At 42.7% G+C, this 18,812-nt stretch overlaps 1 protein-coding gene across 8 annotated transcripts in view; it reads left to right on the top strand.

Moving 5' to 3' along the window:
* Positions 1–267: 267 nt before the first annotated feature.
* The window catches only part of DET1 (DET1 partner of COP1 E3 ubiquitin ligase), a 47,892-nt gene continuing 29,347 nt past the window's right edge, over positions 268–18,812 (top strand). For 2 of the 8 annotated variants that reach the window (XM_041752970.1, XM_041752968.1), the window contains exons 1-3: positions 1,127–1,339; positions 6,348–7,440; positions 10,222–10,409. In XM_041752970.1, the coding sequence (XP_041608904.1) occupies positions 1,260–1,339; positions 6,348–7,440; positions 10,222–10,409 (1,361 nt within the window). In that variant the 5' untranslated portion in view covers positions 1,127–1,259. The other 6 variants (XM_041752967.1, XM_041752971.1, XM_041752966.1 and 3 more) reach the window with 6 other exon arrangements.

Genomic DNA, 18,812 nt, shown 5'->3' with positions numbered 1-18,812 from the left:
GGAGCAGGAAGCTTTTCTGTACTTGCACTATATGCCAGCCACTGTATTGGAACAGGGTGTTCAGAGAGCAGCAGCACAGTCCTAGGGGTTCAAGGGCGCGCTGCGCAGGAGCGGACCACACAAAGCTGATCGTTTCTCCGCCCATGAAAAGGCCGCATCTAACCAAGAGATGAAACATTCTTTACCCACGTGCTTGCAAAGGTCTCCAGCAGGTGCAGAGACATCACCCTAAGAGATCTCTGACCGGTCCAGGTTAGGGCTCCCGGTTCCTTTCTTTCCTTTGCAGCCATGGGCCCCTTTGGCGGCGATCCCCCTCCGGCCACCAGGGTGCGCTGTAGCTGTCTCAGCGCCCGCTGACGGCGCCGCGCTCTGCCCCCTTCTCGTCTCGCTGCACCGCACTTCCGGGGGCGGCGGAAGCCGGCGGGCGCGGGGGCCGGAGGCATGGCGGGGGCGGGGCCGGGGGAGGCGCGCGCCGAGCTGGCCGGGGGGTCCCTCGCCCCGGCCCTTTGAATTCGGACCGTACAGGTGAGGACTTCTCCTTTCTTGGCCCAGCCTCCAAGCCCGTCCGGCCGTCCCGGGGGCCTTCCCGGGTTCCCGGCGAGGGGCGGCTCCCTCCCGGCAGGCCGCCGAGGCCCCGCGGCCCCCGCCCTCCCTGAGCGGTCCCTTCCCATTGAGGCCCCGCCCCGGGCTTCTCTTTCCGGGGGCGCCCCCTTGGGTGCGTGTGCCCGCCCCTCGGTATCCCCTTACGGTTCTGGAAGCCGGCGCGGCCGAGGGAGGGGGCGTGCGCCGGCGCCCCTGGGGAGGCTGGGACGCCGCCTCGGGGAAAGCACTTGCTCGCGTCCCGGCACAGCTAGGCTTTCTGCTTTCACTCACAAATAACGTGCCGAACGCGTACGCAGGGACCAGCCAGGCTCAGAAAACCGAGGTGACCCAAGCGGACGTGGTTGCTTCCTGCCTGGGGAGCACGGCTTAGTGGGAGAGTCGATCATTAAAACACACAACCTTGCAAGTAGCAGTACGTGTTCACGTCGTGGCAGTCACGATGGAGAGGGCAAAACAGAAAAAGCGATGGGGGAGGCCTGCTTCGATAAGGATGACCAAGGAAGACTTCCTGGAGGAGGTGACCCTGGGGCCGCCACTGGAGAAGTTACGGCGAGGGCTTGGGGAAAGGCGTCCTACCCCTAGGCAGAGGGAAGAGCCCCTGTGGGTACCCGAGTTAGCAAAAAACCCCAGGGTGAGGCAGGTTCAACCTTCAGGAAATGAGGCTTAAGATGTGTCCACCGTGGTGCCGGGCAGACCGTGTGTGTGCTGGTCAGGAGCTCACCTTCTGGTGCCACAGGTAGGAATAAAATGCAGAGACAAAGCTGCAAGCGTGGCAAGTGCCCTGAAGGCGAGGTGTGGCTAGCAAGCCGCTCTTCTAGCTAATGGGCAGGTGGAGGCAGATTCCCCTGAGGAAGGGGTGGTTAGGCTGATGTCTGAAATGGGAGGTAGCAAGGGGCAGAGAAGAGCTTTTTTAGGTTTCGGTTAATAGTTAAGTGTCGGGTTTCTGAGGCAGGAGATAGAATCTCTGTTGAAGCAAGGGTTAGAGTTAACGGGAGAAGATGGGGGCACCTGGTGGCTCAGTGGTTGAGCATCTTCCTTTGGCTCAGGCCGTGATCCCAGGGTCCTGGGATGGAGCCCCCAGTCGGCCTCCCCACAGGGAGCCTGCTTCTCCCTCTGCCTGTGTCTCTGCCTCTCTCTGTCTCTCATGAATAAATAAATAAAATCTTTATTTAAAAAAAAAAAAAAGGGAGAAGATGGGGTTGGAGAGACAGAGCTGGGACCTTTGAGCACCTGGCTGGGATGTTAAGGATTTTGATTCTGATCATAAAGAGCAACGGGAAGATAACTGGCCTGTTCTAATCCGCAGGGGAAAGGAGGTGGTCACAAAAGCATTTTTGGAAAGATTACTGGCTGTTGAAAGAAATGGATTTAGGTAGGAAGCTGGTGCAGTTATTGCAGATGTGAAACGATAAAAGTTTGGATGAAGGTGCTGGCAGGTTGTGATAGAAATAAGTGGAAGATGAGAGGACTCTTTAGGAGATAAAACCTCCAGAGTTTGGTGACTGATCAGAGGGCTGAGGGAAAGGGGTGTCAAGGAGGACGGTCAGGGTTCTGGTTCTTGGTGGTGGGAGGGTTGCTGGGCCATTCACTGGACTAGGGGAGCTTGGACAGGGAAGGCTTTTGGGAAAATATCGTAAGTTACTCTTTTTTTCATAAGTCTGACTAGAAGAGAGTATATAATACTTTTTTCTGTAGTATTTTAATTTTTATGAGTGTGTTTTATTTTTATGATGAGAACAATAAGAGAACAAATTTAAAAAGCCGTAAATAGCTCCACCATGTCTCTAAAAATCATAATTGTGTGTTATAAAATTGTGTGTGTGTTGGGGGGTGGGGTGTAGGGAAGGGGAGAGAGTGCATATGCTGAGATAAGTGTTAGGAAAGTCAGTGAGGATTTCCTGTAGAATTTGGAGCTGGAACTAATAGGTCCTCTGCTTACCCTACCCCTTCACACCTCTCACCCCAGTTACTGGTGTCTTTGCCTTAAGAAGACAAATGAGAGAGTTTAAGATGGGGCTATGCAAAGTATATGTCAGTTTTCTTACAGTTAAGCATTGATTTTGTTTAATAGGTTTAGTGGCTCTTTCTAAGTTGAGTACCTGTGATATACTTGGTTCGGCTCATCAGTCAGTCTGCTAGATGTCCTGCCATCCCCGGCCTTATCTGCCTTTGCCTTCCCATTCTGGTCATCCTCTCTGACTCCAGCCCCCATCTTAGGTTGGCAGGGTGCTGGTTAGCAGGCTTGTCCTGGGCAGGGATTGAGTGACGCAGTTTTGTGTATTATTTGGTATTTTGAAATGCTTAAACTTTAATTGTGTGTTTTTTAGGCTGTATCAGAATAGCTACATCAACAATGTCAGTGTTACAAGGTGTAACTGTGTGAAACTTAGTATCTTACTGAGTTGTTCAGATATGGAGGATATTGCTCACTTTATCATGCCAAGGTCCTTTGAGAAAACTTATGAGAGAGATTGCTTTTAAGCTCTAGTATTGGGAAGATGCTTCTTGCAAGCATCTGTTAAGTTTTTATCTTATTGGCTGTGCAGATTCTGTAACTGATTGTGTTTTCCTTTTTACTTTGTATGCTGAGAAAATCAGGGCCAAATTAGAAGGTTGGAAGTCCTGCAGGTCCGTATGGTATGTGTACATCTGGCTTCATCATCCTGTCCTACCTTAGTTTTCTCTTCATGGTGATTGTTTTTTAAATAAAAATTTTGTATAAGTACAAATAATACTTTAAAAGCATATGTAATCTTTCTTAAAAAATTTTTTTTTTTACTTATTTGAGAAGACAGAGCCTGTACACAGAGGGAGAGGGAGAAGCAGACTCCCTACTGAGCAGGGGCTTGATCATGACCTGAGCCGAAGGCAGACGCCTTACTGACTGAGCCACCCAGGCGCCCCAAAAGTATATGTAATCTTTAAAGAACAACAGTATAGTGAATGCTGATTTAAGAAAAAATACAGCCTTCGCGTTTACCCTCATCCCATTTCTTACTTCTCACAGGTAACCACTGTTCTGAATTTTATGTTTATAATTCCTTTAGTTTTTGTAATTGTATATCACATATGTTGATAGCCTTAAACTAGAAATTGTTTGAAGCTTATATAAAGAGAATCACAAAAATATTCTGCTCCTTGCTTTCTTCAATCACCCTTGTATTCTGAGATCCATGTAGGTTGATATGTATTAACTGTAGTGCATTAATTGCTTCAAAGATTCCACTGTGTGAATATGCCTGAAGGACTTGTTCTGGTCTTCTGTTGATGGGCACTTGAAGCGTCATCAGTTTTTACTTTGGCTGACAGTCCTGCTGCGGACATTCATGTTATTTATGTGCAGACATTTCTCTAGATCAAGGTTTCTCATCCTTAGCACTGTTGACATCTTGGTCTAAATGTGGAGGGCTGTCCTGTTTACTATTGGATGTTTGCCAACATCCTTGGCTTCTATTTGCTGGACACATAGCACCCCTCCTTCCCAAATTATGACAACTAAACATTGTCTACAGATGTTCCAGAACTGCCCCAGTTAGGAACCAGTGCTCAAGATCAGTTATTGGCAAACTTTTTATGTAAAGGGCCAGACAATAAGTATCAGGCTTGTGGGCCATGTGATCTTTGGTCTCAACTAATCATCTATGCCTTTGTAAGGCAAAAGCAGCTATAGATAACGTGTACATGAATGGGAATGGCTGTGTTCCAATAAAACTTTATTTACAAAAACAAGCAGGCAGATTTGGCCTGAGGGCAGTAAGCACTCTTGCTGTAGTCTAGATCAGTAGGAAATATATTTGTATTCTCACCAAGTACATATAATTCATATATATAATGGAAACATTTTATAAAATAGTAAATTTACCCTTACTATGTATGATACAATTTGGTGTTTTCTATTTTATTCCACTTTTTATAATGTCGGCTATATCCACTAAATTGATTTCAAGGCCTCACTAATGAATTATGACTAGCAGTTTGAGAAATTTAGTTTGCTCATAGAGGTATGCACATCTTTAAGTTGACTAGATAGTATCTATACTTACAGCATTTCAAATTTTTAGAAGGGGACAATATAAATAAATACCACATTGTGTGTATATTTTTATTTCTCAAATATAGACTGGATCAGTGACTCCCCTGCTGAAAACCTGCAATAGCTGCTGTGGCATGGTGGGGCATGAAAATGTTTTCCAGTCTGGCTCCAGTCTACCTTCCTGGGCTTCTCTTTTATCACACACACTGTGCCTCCTGGGCTCTCACCACTTGGAGTTACCCTGTTTCCCAAATATATCATGCCACACCTTCCAAGTGTATTTTTTAGGCTCCCTTCTTTCTGACTTGCTCCTCTTTTACTTTGCCTAATGAATTCTTTTCTTTCTTTTTTTTTTTTTTTTAAGATTTTATTTATTTATTCATGAGAGGCTCAGAGAGGGAGGCAGAGACACAGGCAGAGGGAGAAGCAGGCTCCATGCTGGGAACCCTACGTGGGACTCAATCCCAGGTCCCCAGGCTGGGCTGAAGGCTGCGCTAAACCGCTGAGCCACCTGGCTGCCCTGTCTAGTGAATTCTTGATCCTGCAAGGCCCATGTTGGAAAGTTGCTCCATTCATTCACTTGACATATTTCTGAGCACTTAGTGTCTCAGGTACTACTCAAGGTGTTGAGGATTCAGCAAGGAATTGGGCTGGGTGCGTGGGGTCTGGTGTGTGATGACAGATACTAAAAAGGTAAACAAGATAATTTCAAAACATGACGAGGACTGAAGAAAATGAAACAAGGTAGGATGATAGTTGACGTGAATGGGAAGGTAGGGGAAAAGCTGAAGAGTTGCTTTTTTAGCTGAGACTTGAATGTTGACACAGAATCAGCAAAAGGAAGCAAAGAAGTTGACCAGCTTCCTTCTGGTCTCCATGGTTTCTCAGGAAATCCATAGACCTTTGCATCATTCCCCACCAGGTATAGATCATCTACCTGGTTACTTCTAAGATTTCTACTTTGTGTTTCAGTTAAGTTTGACCGTAATGTGTCTGGGCATGATTTCTTTGGGTTTATCACATTTGGGGTTTTCTGAACTTCTTAAACCTTGAGTTTATATCTGTGAGGGTTTGTTTCTGGATTCTCTGTTCTCTTCCATTGGTATATTTGTTTTTATGCCAGTACCACACTTTTTTTTTTTTTTTTTAATTTGGCTTTGTAATATGTTTTGAAATCAAGAAGTCTGAGTCTTCCAACCGTTCTTTCACACAATTGTTTTGGCTGTTTGGGGTTCCTTGACGTTACATGTGCACTTTAGGATGACTTTTTCTTTCTTTTCAAAAAAGACCTTTGGGATTTTGTTAGGGATTGCATTGAATTTATAGATTGTTTTAGGTAGTATGGATATCTTAACAGCCAGTAAAGAAATACATTTCTTTAATGAATGTGCACTGAATGTCACTCTTAACACTGAACAAATTTGGTGTAATTCTATGTTTATTTTTCTGAGTATTCCCAATAGCAAAGTGTGCTTTGAAGGTGTTCTGGTGAATTAGGTCCTTCCCTCAGACCTGTTTTTAAAGTCAGAAATGTCAAGACTGCTTGCTGACTATAATCAGAGAAGGGAGAAATGCTGATCACTCTCATCCTGCGAGTTCCTGGGTCCAGGGCATAAGGAGGAAAATCTCTTTCACTTGTGTATATTTATGTTTTGGTCAATTCTGTTTGTTTGTTTGTTTGTTTTTTCTTCTTCTTTACTTTTCTACACAGAGATGTGATAATGGATCATCATGTTTCCACCATCAAACCTCGAAGAATCCAGAACCAAAATGTCATTCACCGCTTGGAGAGGCGGCGGATCAGCTCAGGCAAGGCAGGCACCCACTGGCATCAGGTCCGAGTATTCCACCAGAATGTCTTCCCCAACTTCACAGTTGTCAATGTCGAAAAGCCGCCCTGTTTCTTGCGTAAATTCTCACCTGATGGACGCTACTTTATTGCTTTCTCTTCAGACCAGACGTCTCTTGAAATCTATGAGTACCAGGGCTGCCAGGCAGCTGAGGACTTACTGCAGGGCTATGAGGGGGAAACCCTGTCCAATGGCAATGACCAGCGGTCAGTCAGCATCCGCGGTCGGCTCTTCGAACGCTTCTTTGTCCTGCTGCACATTACCAACGTGGCTGCCAACGGGGAGCATCTGAACCGGGAGTGCAGCCTCTTCACTGACGACTGCCGGTGTGTCATTGTGGGCTCTGCTGCCTACCTCCCGGATGAGCCGCACCCTCCGTTTTACGAGGTATATCGGAACAGCGAATCTGTGACCCCTAACCCGCGGTCTCCTCTGGAGGACTATTCCCTTCACATCATTGACCTTCACACTGGCCGCTTATGTGACACCCGTACCTTCAAGTGTGACAAGGTGGTCCTGTCACACAACCAGGGCCTATACCTGTACAAAAACATCCTGGCCATCTTGTCAGTGCAGCAGCAGACCATCCATGTCTTCCAGGTGACTCCGGAAGGCACTTTCATTGATGTGAGGACCATTGGCCGTTTCTGCTATGAGGACGACCTCCTCACTGTGTCAGCTGTGTTCCCCGAGGTGCAGCGGGACAGTCAGACAGGCATGGCCAATCCCTTCAGAGACCCCTTCATCAATTCCCTCAAACACCGGCTGCTCGTGTACTTGTGGCGCCGGGCAGAGCAGGATGGTAGTGCGATGGCCAAGAGGCGCTTCTTCCAGTATTTTGACCAGCTGCGGCAGCTGCGCATGTGGAAGATGCAGCTTCTGGATGAAAACCATCTGTTCATCAAATACACTAGTGAAGACGTGGTAACCCTTCGAGTCACAGATCCGTCACAGGTATGCTGTGCTCTCCTGCTCTTTACTACTCCCATCTGTTTGGTAAAATGGGAGAGTTTCTCTCTTGGCCTATAGCCAGTCTCTCAGAAATGTGCATTTTATGTATTCTTGAGTTTTTGTTATCCTTGGCCTCAGACTTAAAACAGTTCCATTTTTCTCTGGCCACATGTATTTATTTGGACGAATGGAAGCTCAGTCTCAAGCCATTGATATGTGGGTAGTCAACTCTGTGATCATTACCCTAATACTTGACCAGAGCATTTTCAGTATCCTTGAGATAGACGCCCAAGTGCTACAAGGTCAAAATTTGGACTACCTGTGGATAATCCTGCCCTGATTTTGTGAGACTGGCTTTTTGGTCTGACCTCTTTAGTTCTAGGAATGAGAATGAGCCCACCATGCCACAAAAGTTTTCTAAAAATTTGGTCTCTCTTTCCTGCTTAAATGGATAATGTCAGTGCATGTCTTCATAAAACCTTTGGGAGGTAACTAATAGGTAAGTTCATCTAACAGTTGAGTGTTATGACTTTATCCTGACCATACCCATGTGCTGGACCATAGGTTGGAGAGCAACCTACAAAATTAAAAGGAAGCCAAGACTTATGATCTTCCAAGTGAATCATCACGACCATAGGTCCTAGGGTTTTTCAGTGTGGATGAAAGATCTTGGAGGGGAGAGAGCTATTTCTTAAATGGGAACCTAGGGGTGTTAAGGGCACAGAAACCTCCCAGGACTCTTGGGTTGAAATACCATGTTGAAATTCAGGCTACTTTTGGGCATTTTTCTTTGAGAAGCTCTCTACTTTAGTGTTGATGGAGTAAGAGACCTACCTTTCTGTACCTTTGCCACCTATTCTCCCGTTTGCAGAATGTCTCCTTAGGTGTGAATTTGGGAAATCACAATAGAGAGCAAACCAGTCAGCTACAAAGAGGGCTGAGTCTTGTATCTCCCACTGACTTGCAGTTGGTTCTATTATGAGAGACTACAGGCCATTGTTTCCTAAGACCTTACCAGTCATCCATGGTAAAATGTTTTCCAGTACTTTCTTTGGAATCATAGCTTGTATATTCTAAAAAAAAAAGGTGGGTGGCAGGGAGTAATATGGTTGGAGATAGTTTTTCTGGATTCTTTTCTTCCCTGTTAATGATGAAGTCACCCATTGAGCCATCACAGATGAGCATCTAGTTCATGTTATGTTTCATAGGAGATTGTCAGTGACACTCTTGGCTCCTTTCACCTTCTGTCCTGTATTTCCCAGTCTGTCCTGGAGGGAAGGCTAGTAAAGTTTGTGTAATTTTATATTCACATAATTGTGATGGATCCTGGTGGAGCCCTGATAATGATCAAAGTGTTGTCCAGGTCTATAGAAAGGACATGAGTCAATCTTTTATTTAGGTTTGAGCTATAATTACCTTTTTCTTTTGGAGGGCATAAGTTATCTGTGATAGCCGCATTTGAGATTATCCTCCTTCCCTTTGCTAAAACATGACCTACTTATTTCTGGTAGTTATAATGAATTGTGGCTGGAATCAGTACTAGAGCTCAGTGTTTTGCTTACAGAGTTTGTAACCTTAAACCCAGTTTGCCCTAGTTGTCCTCCCACCCCTTTCCCCGTTTTAATTTGAGAGGTTCCAATAAGGTTAATGAGTAAAAAGTGCACCCACATACAAAGCCTTGCTAATATTATGGGTATTATTCTCAGGTTACTCTCCAGCCTCCTTAATTTACAGCCATATTTAATTTCCAGGTGACTGTAAAAGTCATGTAATGAAAGCTCTGGGAAGGACTAATGACTAATAAAACAGGTGGGCACTGTGGCTCTAGGAATTGATGACAGAGACTTAAACTCAGTCATAGGAGGGGGAGTACTAACCTTAATGTTCTGGAAACTTCTAGATCAAGCTTGCAGATTGATTCACACTACCACATTCATTGTGACAAAAACCAGGGGTTCCTGGGGCTTCCTTGTTAGGTAGAGCAGAGCACTGGTTGTTTAGAGGGCTAGTCACCCAGGGCCCATTCAGAGAAAGTAGAAAACTCTGCCACCTATGGCATTTGAATGCTTTTCAGGTTCCCCCTCTGATCTTAATTGCTACAAATCTCAAATGTATCGTCCAAATGCTCTTGGCTGAAAGAACATTAATGAAGAAAGAAATGGAAAATGCCTCCCTGATTTTTCATTTGTTCAGCAGCAGTTCCCTGCTTGGTTACAACTTGCCTGGGCAGTTTTAGGACACAGTGTACTTCAGGTTTCTCTCTGCATGTTAGAAATCTTAAGAAGGAAAATAAATGTCCCTAAATTGAACTTTCAACTGTACATATACAAGAGAAAATAATTTGCCAACAGGCAGCTACAGGCTACCAATCACTTTCTCAGCAGGGAGGAAAATTAAATCTGGCATTTTAAAAAAGTGCTTTTTATTTCAGGCTGGGTTGGGGAGCAAGGAGGGAATAAAGAGTAGGAAGGAAAAATATTGAATTTGCAGAGTCAGAAATGCAAGATTGGAAACCTTTCTACACATGTATGTGGGCCAGTTCAGTAATTCTAGCAGCACAGATACGGTGGTAAATCCAGCAGTTCTGACCATGACTGATGGCCCTTGGCTGATAAAGTTTACTGAGGCTTCCTCCTCTCCCAGAACCACCTGGAGCCACATTTTTATGCTAGTGCAGGAGAAGTGTTTGCTTGTTTTACTTGAGTACTTTGAATTTTCAACCCAGTGGTAGGTTTCCAAGGCTGTATACCCAGCTGTCTCATAGCTGTCTCTGTTCTTCTGCAGGCATCTTTCTTTGTGGTGTACAATATGGTGACAACAGAGGTGATTGCCGTGTTTGAGAATACATCAGATGAGCTTCTAGAGCTCTTTGAGAACTTCTGTGACCTCTTCCGTAATGCAACCCTACACAGTGAAGTCCAGTTTCCCTGCTCAGCTTCCAGCAACAATTTTGCAAGGCAGATCCAGCGCCGGTAAGCTCTTCCACCAGGCTTAACAGGCTTAATTTTTCTTTAGACAATTCACTGGTGTTAGGCCAGTAGTCATGTCCTCCAAAAAACCCTTCCGATATTCTCTCTGCTACCTTGCTTTGGTTAGGTCTGCCTGTTGTAATCCCTTGGGTCATCCTGAACTTCTGTCTGTCAGCACCTATGGAATTAGTTGTGCGTTATCTGTGATTCCTCCTAGAGGAAGGAGAGCAGTGTGAGAGCTGCCTAAGAGATGCAGAAAGGTAGAGACTATATCTTTATTGTTTATTCTTGTAGTCTCATGATGCACTGTCAAGCATTTAAGTATTTTTTGAGTGAATGACTAAGGAAATAATTTTAGAACTTTTGGTTAAACATGATGTGTTGAGCACATGTGTTTATCTCTGCTCCATCCCCAAGCCCCACTAAAATGACAATAAAGCAGTAAGAGGTATAAATTTAACAAGAGCAAAGAGAATGGGAGAGGAGAGACATTGAAGACGGGAGATGATTGGCAACAAGAGAGGGATCTGAATCAGTGTCGGGAGCTGATAAGCTAATTGATCAGCGGTAACCTATGACTTGGCACACTTCAGAGAACAAAAACTTAAGACTGCAGAATTTAGCCATCAAGAAACAGGTTGCCTTGCTCCAGAGAACTCTGGAAAGGGTTGGGGAATCGGATGCCCCTAGTCACTCTGACAATACCTGTGACGTAAGCTTAAAGCAGGCGGATTGGGTAAAGGTCTGGAAAGGCCCCATTGCCCCCTTCTCTAAGCCTGCTCTGCCAGATAACTGTCTTCCCCACCTTCTCAGGAGGCTGGAGGTTTAGTCTCTGGAGAAACTGAGCCATATAGGCACTGGTTTCACATTCATGAGGCACAGCTGAGGCAAGGATGGGATTTGTCATGCTAAAAACAAGAATTAGGTGAAAGCCGACAAACTGAAGGCAAGATTCCTGTCCCCTTTATCAGATATGGCAGCCAAGTGTATACTTCTCAGGCAGGAGGTTAGAGATTTTTCCCTGGGGGAAAAAAAATGACCAACCCAGAGAAGAGACCCTCAGATATTCATACTTAGAGTTCCTCTTCACACACCTGGGTGACCCTCACTTAATACCCCACATCAGCCAGGTCTTCCTATGAACTAGAGTTCCTGATAGAATTATCTGAGCACATGATTATGACATGAACGGTTACTTTGGGTCATTCGCCCAAGCTGAATCCACTCTAGTCTGTAATGCCTCATTCGACGCCACATACTAAATTGCTCCTCCGACTCTAGCCAGTTAGGGAAAATATCTGCTTTCAGGTTTCAAGATAGGTCAGACCAGAGTGAACAAATGACTCAGAATAAGCATCACTGCCACTGGAAAAAATGAACAAAGCAGGTACATTAATATAGTGGCATCATCTTTATGTGAAAGGGTAGTACTCAATTAGAAATAGATGGATGCTGGTTTTCAGACAGGTTACTTGCCTTTTCCTTTTTTTCTGGTTATCTTATATTCACTGCTGTATCCATAGCACCTAGGCCAGTATCTTTCATGTGGGAGAAGCTTATTAGGTATTTGTCGAATGAACGAAGTCACCCAGTAATTAGAGGAAGCTGTGTTTTTTGAGAATTATTTCAGAATACATCTGGAATTAAGTGAAATTGTAGGAAGTCTCAGGAGGAGAAAGTAAAGGTTTAAAAGAAAGGCAGAGTTCCAGCCCTGTGATCCTCAGAATTTTGCATCATACCACCAAAATATTTTGAACAACTGTAGATAGCCTCACACATGAATTTTTTTTTTTTTTTAATTTTTATTTGTTTATGATAGTCACACAGAGAGAGAGAGAGGCAGAGACACAGGCAGAGGGAGAAGCAGGCTCCATGCACTGGGAGTCCGACGTGGGATTCGATCCCGGGTCTCCAGGATCGCGCCCTGGGCCAAAGGCAGGCGTCAAACCGCTGCGCCACCCAGGGATCCCCTCACACATGAATTTTTAAGTTGATCTTAAAATGTTCTTGCTGTTATATTTAAATAACTGCAGAAGATGCAATTTTCAGTGTATATTAAATATTGATTTTTAAAAATAAAATTATTATAAGCCTTTTTCCCCCAGCTTTATTGAAATACAATTGGCATATAACATTGTATAAGTTTATGGTGTATAACTCAACACCTTTAAACATAACCCAGGGAATCTAGATGCCATAGTAGTTGGTGTTCAGTATTTGATTATAAAAAGGAGAGAGCCAATTATGCCCATACTTTTGAAATTTTACATTGTTTCTTCTTATGGTCAAATTCATATATCTATTTTATCTCCTCCACAGAATTGTATCCTAGTGCAACATATTCCATTAACCGTCTTGTCATGCTTTGCTGCATTGAAAATATAATATGTATGTAAATTGGAATTATTTTTTATTTTTTGTGAACATATGACTCTATATGCTCAATTTTATAGTCCCTAGTAATCTTTTAGTAAAAATAAGTGAAGGTGGATCCATTATAGGTTAAATGTCCAAGAAAAAAAGAAGGACACGAAGGATCATGAGTAACTTAAGAAAAATCTTTATTTTGAAAGAGACCAAAATAAAACAAACAGTAGAAAAAATAAAGGAGGAACATTGCAATTGCTGAAATAATTGAAGCTGTAAAAAAAAAAAAAAAAAAAAAAAAAAATTCCTAGAACAGAAATTTAAACTTTGTTAGACATAGTTGAGGAATTCTCCAAGAAAGTAGAATAAATAGATGAAAGTAGGAAAATGGGAGAGAAATGATTAAAAAAAAAAAAATCAGAGAATTTGCCCAGGAAATCCAATATCTGGTTGTTTCCAGAAGGTGCAATAGAGAAAATGACAGGGAGGAAATAATGTAAATAGTTTTCTGGTCCTGAAGAACATAAATTTCCAGATTGGCAGGACCTTTCATTGGTGTGTTGGGGCTGGCTCATAATGGCTCATGAAGAGCCAGCTAAGCTATCAGGAATTTTTGCAAGCTGTTCCCAAAAGTGGTCATTATTAAAAATTAATTATTTCCTAGTTATTTTACTATTATTCTCTTGAGTTTATATGCATATTTTATCTATATGGTGAAAATACAGTATAGTTATGTGCTACTGCTCATCTTCAGACAGCTCCACATTCAGTGATGTCACATTGGTACCCTGAAATTGACCACAGCAGTAGGATTTACAGCACAGAAAGTGGCAAGTGCTGTAAATCATGGCTTTTGCCTTCAGATAAAAAAAGTTATTAAATCTTTATTAGGCTGTCTCCAGTTCCATCAAGTACCCAGTGAGAAAAAGACCCATACTGAGGCATATCATGAAATTCTGAGACATTGTGGGAATGCCTGGGTGGCTCAGTTGGTAGGGTGTCTGACCAGTATTTTTTTTTTTTTTTTAAGATTTTATCTATTTATTTGACAGAGCAGCAGTGGGAAAGGGAGAAGCCTGAGCAGGGAATCTGACGTGAGGCTCCATCCCAGAACCCTGGGATCATTACCTGAGATGAAGCCAGATGCTTAGCCAACTGAGCCACCCAGGAACCCCCTAGAGTATCTCACTCTTGATTTTGGTTCAGGTCATGGCTCAGGTCATGTGAGATCAAGCCCCACATTGGGCTCAAAGTAGAGCCTGCAAAGGATTCTCTTTCTCCCTCTCTTTGCCCCCCCCCCCCAAATAAATAAATAAAATCTTTTAAAATGAAATTTTGGAACATTGAGGATAAATAGAAAATTATAAAAACTTGCAGAAAGAACATACATTTCACATGTCAAAAAATAAGTCATCAGAATGGTATTGGACTTAATAATAACACTGAAAGCTTGTAGCCAATAAAATCATGCATTCTGTGAAAAAAAAAAATGATATCCAATCTAGAATTGTATATCCAATAGGATGGGATAAAGACCTTTTCAGACATGAAAGTTCTCAAAAAATTACCTCTCATGTACCTTTTCTAAGAGAGCCTCTGGAAAATGTGTTTTCCACACAAATCATAAAATATGGTAACAGGAAATAGTCTGAAATTGTGTAGTTGGGTGAAACTGATGGTTTAGGAAAAGGTAAGAAGAATTGATTATACAAGAGGTTGTGGGATCTAATACCTAGAGAGGAGGTTCTGTGGTGCTGGGAGGATAAACTCTGCAAATTTAGAAATACTCATGAATTGAAAGAGTCACCTGGACAGAGTAAGAGTGAGCCAGGGGACATCACAGGGATGACTGCCTCATCTTTTTGTCAATGGGGAGCATGGAGAGTGGAGGTAGTGGTGCTGCTGGGGAAGACGAACTGCTTCAACCTCCAGAGGTTGTCCTGGAGGCTTTGACTTAGGATCATCATATAGCTGTGGGCCGGCCAGCCCCCATGGTTTGAAGCCAGTGAGCCAGGCAAGGCATAGTGTGGATTATGAGAGGAGGTAGTAGGGGTGCTCTCAGTGGGTTAAGTGTCTGCCTTGGCTCAGGTCATGATCAGAGTCCCTGGGATCAAACCCCATGTCAGGCTCCCTGCTCAGTGGAGAGTCTGCTTCCTTTCCCTCTGCCACTCCCTGCCCTTGCTTGTGCATGCTCTCTCTCTCTCAAATAAAATCTTAAAAAAAAAAAGAGAGAGAGGTAGTATTAGAACTTGGCTGAAAAGAAGCTGAAAACCAAAAACCTCAGGATCTTTGATTCAAGCTCATTCAAAAGGGAAAGAAAGAAATTCTCCTTGGCCCAAGATTTAATGTTATGATTGACACCGAGGCTGTGAAAATTAGTCTCAAGAGGAGTAACGGAAAAGCAGTATTGATAGCTTGGCTGTCTTCGAGGGAAACAAAATTATTGATCTCCATCCAGCATCACAGGTTAATGGTAAAGACAGAATCCATCTCATCAAGTTTTCTGGCCTCCACAAATTTGGGAGCATTCAAGTTTTAAAACTTATTTCATTAGTTTTCATTCCATTAATTTCAGGCATGAGATGTTATGTTTTTTCCTGGACTAAAAAATTATTTTCCCCTTGAATTTTAAACCATATGATCTGCTTTGACATGACAGAGAGAAAAAGAGAGAGAGGCAGAGACACAGGCAGAGGGAGAAGCAGGCTCCATGCAGGGGGCCTGATGTGGGACTCCAGGATCATATCCCAGGCCAAAGGTGGTGCCAAATCGCTGGGTCACCGGGGCTGCTCTGTATCCTGTTTCTTTTACTTACCGTTATGGTAAACATTTCCTCTGTTACCATGTAATCTTTGAAAATCACAGTTTTCCATTAGGTTTTTAATTTTCTGTCAATTTATCATAAAGAACGCTGTATTGAATGTGCACAGATATTTTTCTGCATATGGGATTGCTTGCTTAGGGTAAATTTCTGGAAGTGTTAGAAATACTTGGTGACGGGATATGTATTTAGTATTCATGACAGTTGTGAAAAATGATTGCTTTGTTATTATTACTACAAATAAGTGAGATACGTGATTGTGTCCGCGTTACTATTCTTTAGATACTGGTGTTTCTGTGGGAGTACAGGTAGCTAGCTCTGAGCCTGAAACAAGGAATGAATAATTTGTCGAAAGTTTTGATGAAAGTTGGCTTATCACTGATCCTGAGAGGAGTCAGAGGCTGCTCTTCTCCACGAGATCCTCTGTTCTCTATAACTCCTTTCTAATGCAAGGTGAAGCTGTTATTTGGGGGAAGTAGATTTGAGTAGAAATGTTGTCATAGAATAGTTATGCTCGTTTTAAACTTGTTTGGAAAGTCTTTGTTAACTTTTCTAAAGTAATTTAATGTTCCCATTTCAAATTCTGTTTTCTGCTTTTTGAGAATATTTGTAGCCAGGCCAACTTGTGATGTGTGAGTTCTGTCTGACTTCCTTCACTATCTAGATTTCTATTTACAGAATGAGTTGTTTTTAGACGTGTTTTATCAGTTTAAAATCCAAGGCAGCATTGTGTGCCTGCTAACACAGCCTTCCTCACTGGTGCTTTATTTTAGGTTTAAAGACACTATTGTAAATGCCAAGTATGGAGGGCACACGGAGGCAGTACGCCGACTACTGGGTCAGCTCCCCATCAGTGCCCAGTCTTACAGTGGTAGCCCCTACCTTGATCTGTCTCTCTTCAGCTACGATGACAAGTGGGTGTCTGTCATGGAGCGACCTAAGACTTGTGGAGATCACCCTATCAGGTATACCGTCACTGCTTCAGCTGCTAACTGCCTGAGGGCTAAAGATGGCCCACTTTCCACCTCTTCTTCTTGGACCTCATTTCACTGTGATTGTGTCCACTTGTACTCATGGGTCGAATTGGAAGGATAGGCTATTTCTATAATGTGAGTGCTTTTGATCATGTAGGCCCTGGTCTCATAAATGAAGGAGTTCTGCTCTCCCTGGTCTCATAAATGAAGGAGTTCTGCTCTTTGCTTCTCATCAGAACATCCAATCCAGATAAGTGTTGTTCCTTTTTAAAGGTATCCAGGGTAGGAAACCGCATTCCATTTCATGATAGTGTTTATAGTTGAGACTTTATAATTTTATTTCACTCAAATTATTTTATCTCCTCATGTTACCTAGTAGAAAAGATAGCAGAGATAATTTGGGAAATAGGCAGGTTTTGGAGAAACTCCTTGCTTCCTCACTTGAGAAATTTTGGAATGTAAACGACTGCATTATTGCTATAGAATGTCTTAGAATCAGTCCTTCCCTTACAAATGTCCATTCCCCAGTCTCCCATTCTCTCCATTTTGGGAGCTTGTGATGTTCTGTGTACTATGTTAGGTACTAGGGAGAGTAACTGGAACCTCCACTGCAGGGTGATTTCAGGGGATGTGTGTCCCTGGAACCTTGGTCTGAAGAGCGAAAGGCCTTTTTCACTCTGCAAAAGGTGGTAGGCAATGTTTCACGATCTAGCTTTGTTGTGTATTAAATAGGTTTGTGTAACACATTCTGTACAGTTAATCACAGTTCGTGGTATTTCCTTTGGGAAATTGCAGTCATGTTGCAAAAGCCAGTTAACTTTTTTTTTTTTTTTTTAATTATAGAAAGCTTTAAACCTATAAAATGGGAGAGTATAGTGAACCTGCATATACCCACCATCCAGTTTTAACAGTTATCAACTCATTTTTAACGTTGTTATCTCTTACCACACCCTGCCCCCAACTGCCACCCTTGATTATTCCGAAGCAAAACCCAGATTTCATAGCATTATACTCAGATTTTGGTATGAATTTCTAAGACATAAAGACTTAGAAAAAATACAACCATTATTGTATCTTAAGAAAATTATCAAAAATTAATTAAGATCACCAAGTACTTAATTTTCACGTTTTCCTGTTGTCTTGTAAATATTTTTTTTATGGTTCCAATTTGTTCCCATCAGGATCTAAACAAGGTTCATACATTGCCTTTGGTCGCTACTCCCTTAAATCCATTTTATCCTATAGGTTCTGCTTCCCTCTTATTTTCCTTGCAGTGAAATTGTCCTGTAGTGTTACCCACATTCTGGTGTCTGCACACTATCCCTGGAGTAGTATTTATGATTTTTCTCATTCTCCCACATTTCCTGTGAACTGGTAGTTAGATGTAGAAGCTCAAACAACTCACTTTACCTTACAAGCCCTTTGTGTGTTGGAGACTGTGTGGGTAAGGTGAATATGGTTTTCCCATGTAAAAGCATATCATGGACTTCATGTGATATTGTCAAAGTAGCATGGGATACATTCCTCGCCTTTCTAACCTACCTTTCTAATTTGAAAAGAATAACCTAAGTAACAAATTTGGAAGTGGCTATTGCCCCTAACTAAGGGAATTTTTCACTTATTTTTAATTTAAAATGAGAAATGTGAGGATATTAAAGGCATTGGAGGAAGAAATGCCATGACTTGACCACCTGTATTATGTGTTCCATTCTGGTCTTTGTCAGTATGCATGCTTACATGTACATTGTTGTCATCCTGGTTAGCATCATCCTTTGTAGTCTGCTTTTCTTTTCTTTTTTTATTATTTATTTATGATAGTCATGCAGAGAGAGAGAGAGAGAGAGAGGCAGAGACATAGGCAGAGGGAGAAGCAGGCTCCATGCACCGGGAGCCTGACGTGGGATTCGATCCTGGGTCTCCAGGATCGCGCCCTAGGCCAAAGGCAGGCGCCAAACCGCTGCGCCACCCAGGGATCCCTGCTTTTCTTTTAGAAATGTTTTTTCATGTTGTTCATAGTCCTCAGAGTTAGAGTCTTAATGACGGCATATTATTCCCTCAGTTAGTTGTACCACAATTGATTGAACTAGTCCCCTGTCACTGAACCTTAATTATGTCCTGCATTTTTACATTGGAGCTGCACTAGAGTAGCTGTCTTTATTCATACACTATGTTCTCCATTTAAATTAAATTCTGAGGATGTAAATTCTTGGAAATGGAGTTACTGAGTCAGAGCCTATTAATATC

This window comes from Vulpes lagopus, chromosome 4, assembly GCF_018345385.1.
Source record: "Vulpes lagopus strain Blue_001 chromosome 4, ASM1834538v1, whole genome shotgun sequence".
Lineage (NCBI taxonomy): Eukaryota > Metazoa > Chordata > Mammalia > Carnivora > Canidae > Vulpes > Vulpes lagopus.
Note: the sequence above shows the minus strand (reverse complement) of the source record. Positions and strands in the feature narration are given on the sequence as shown.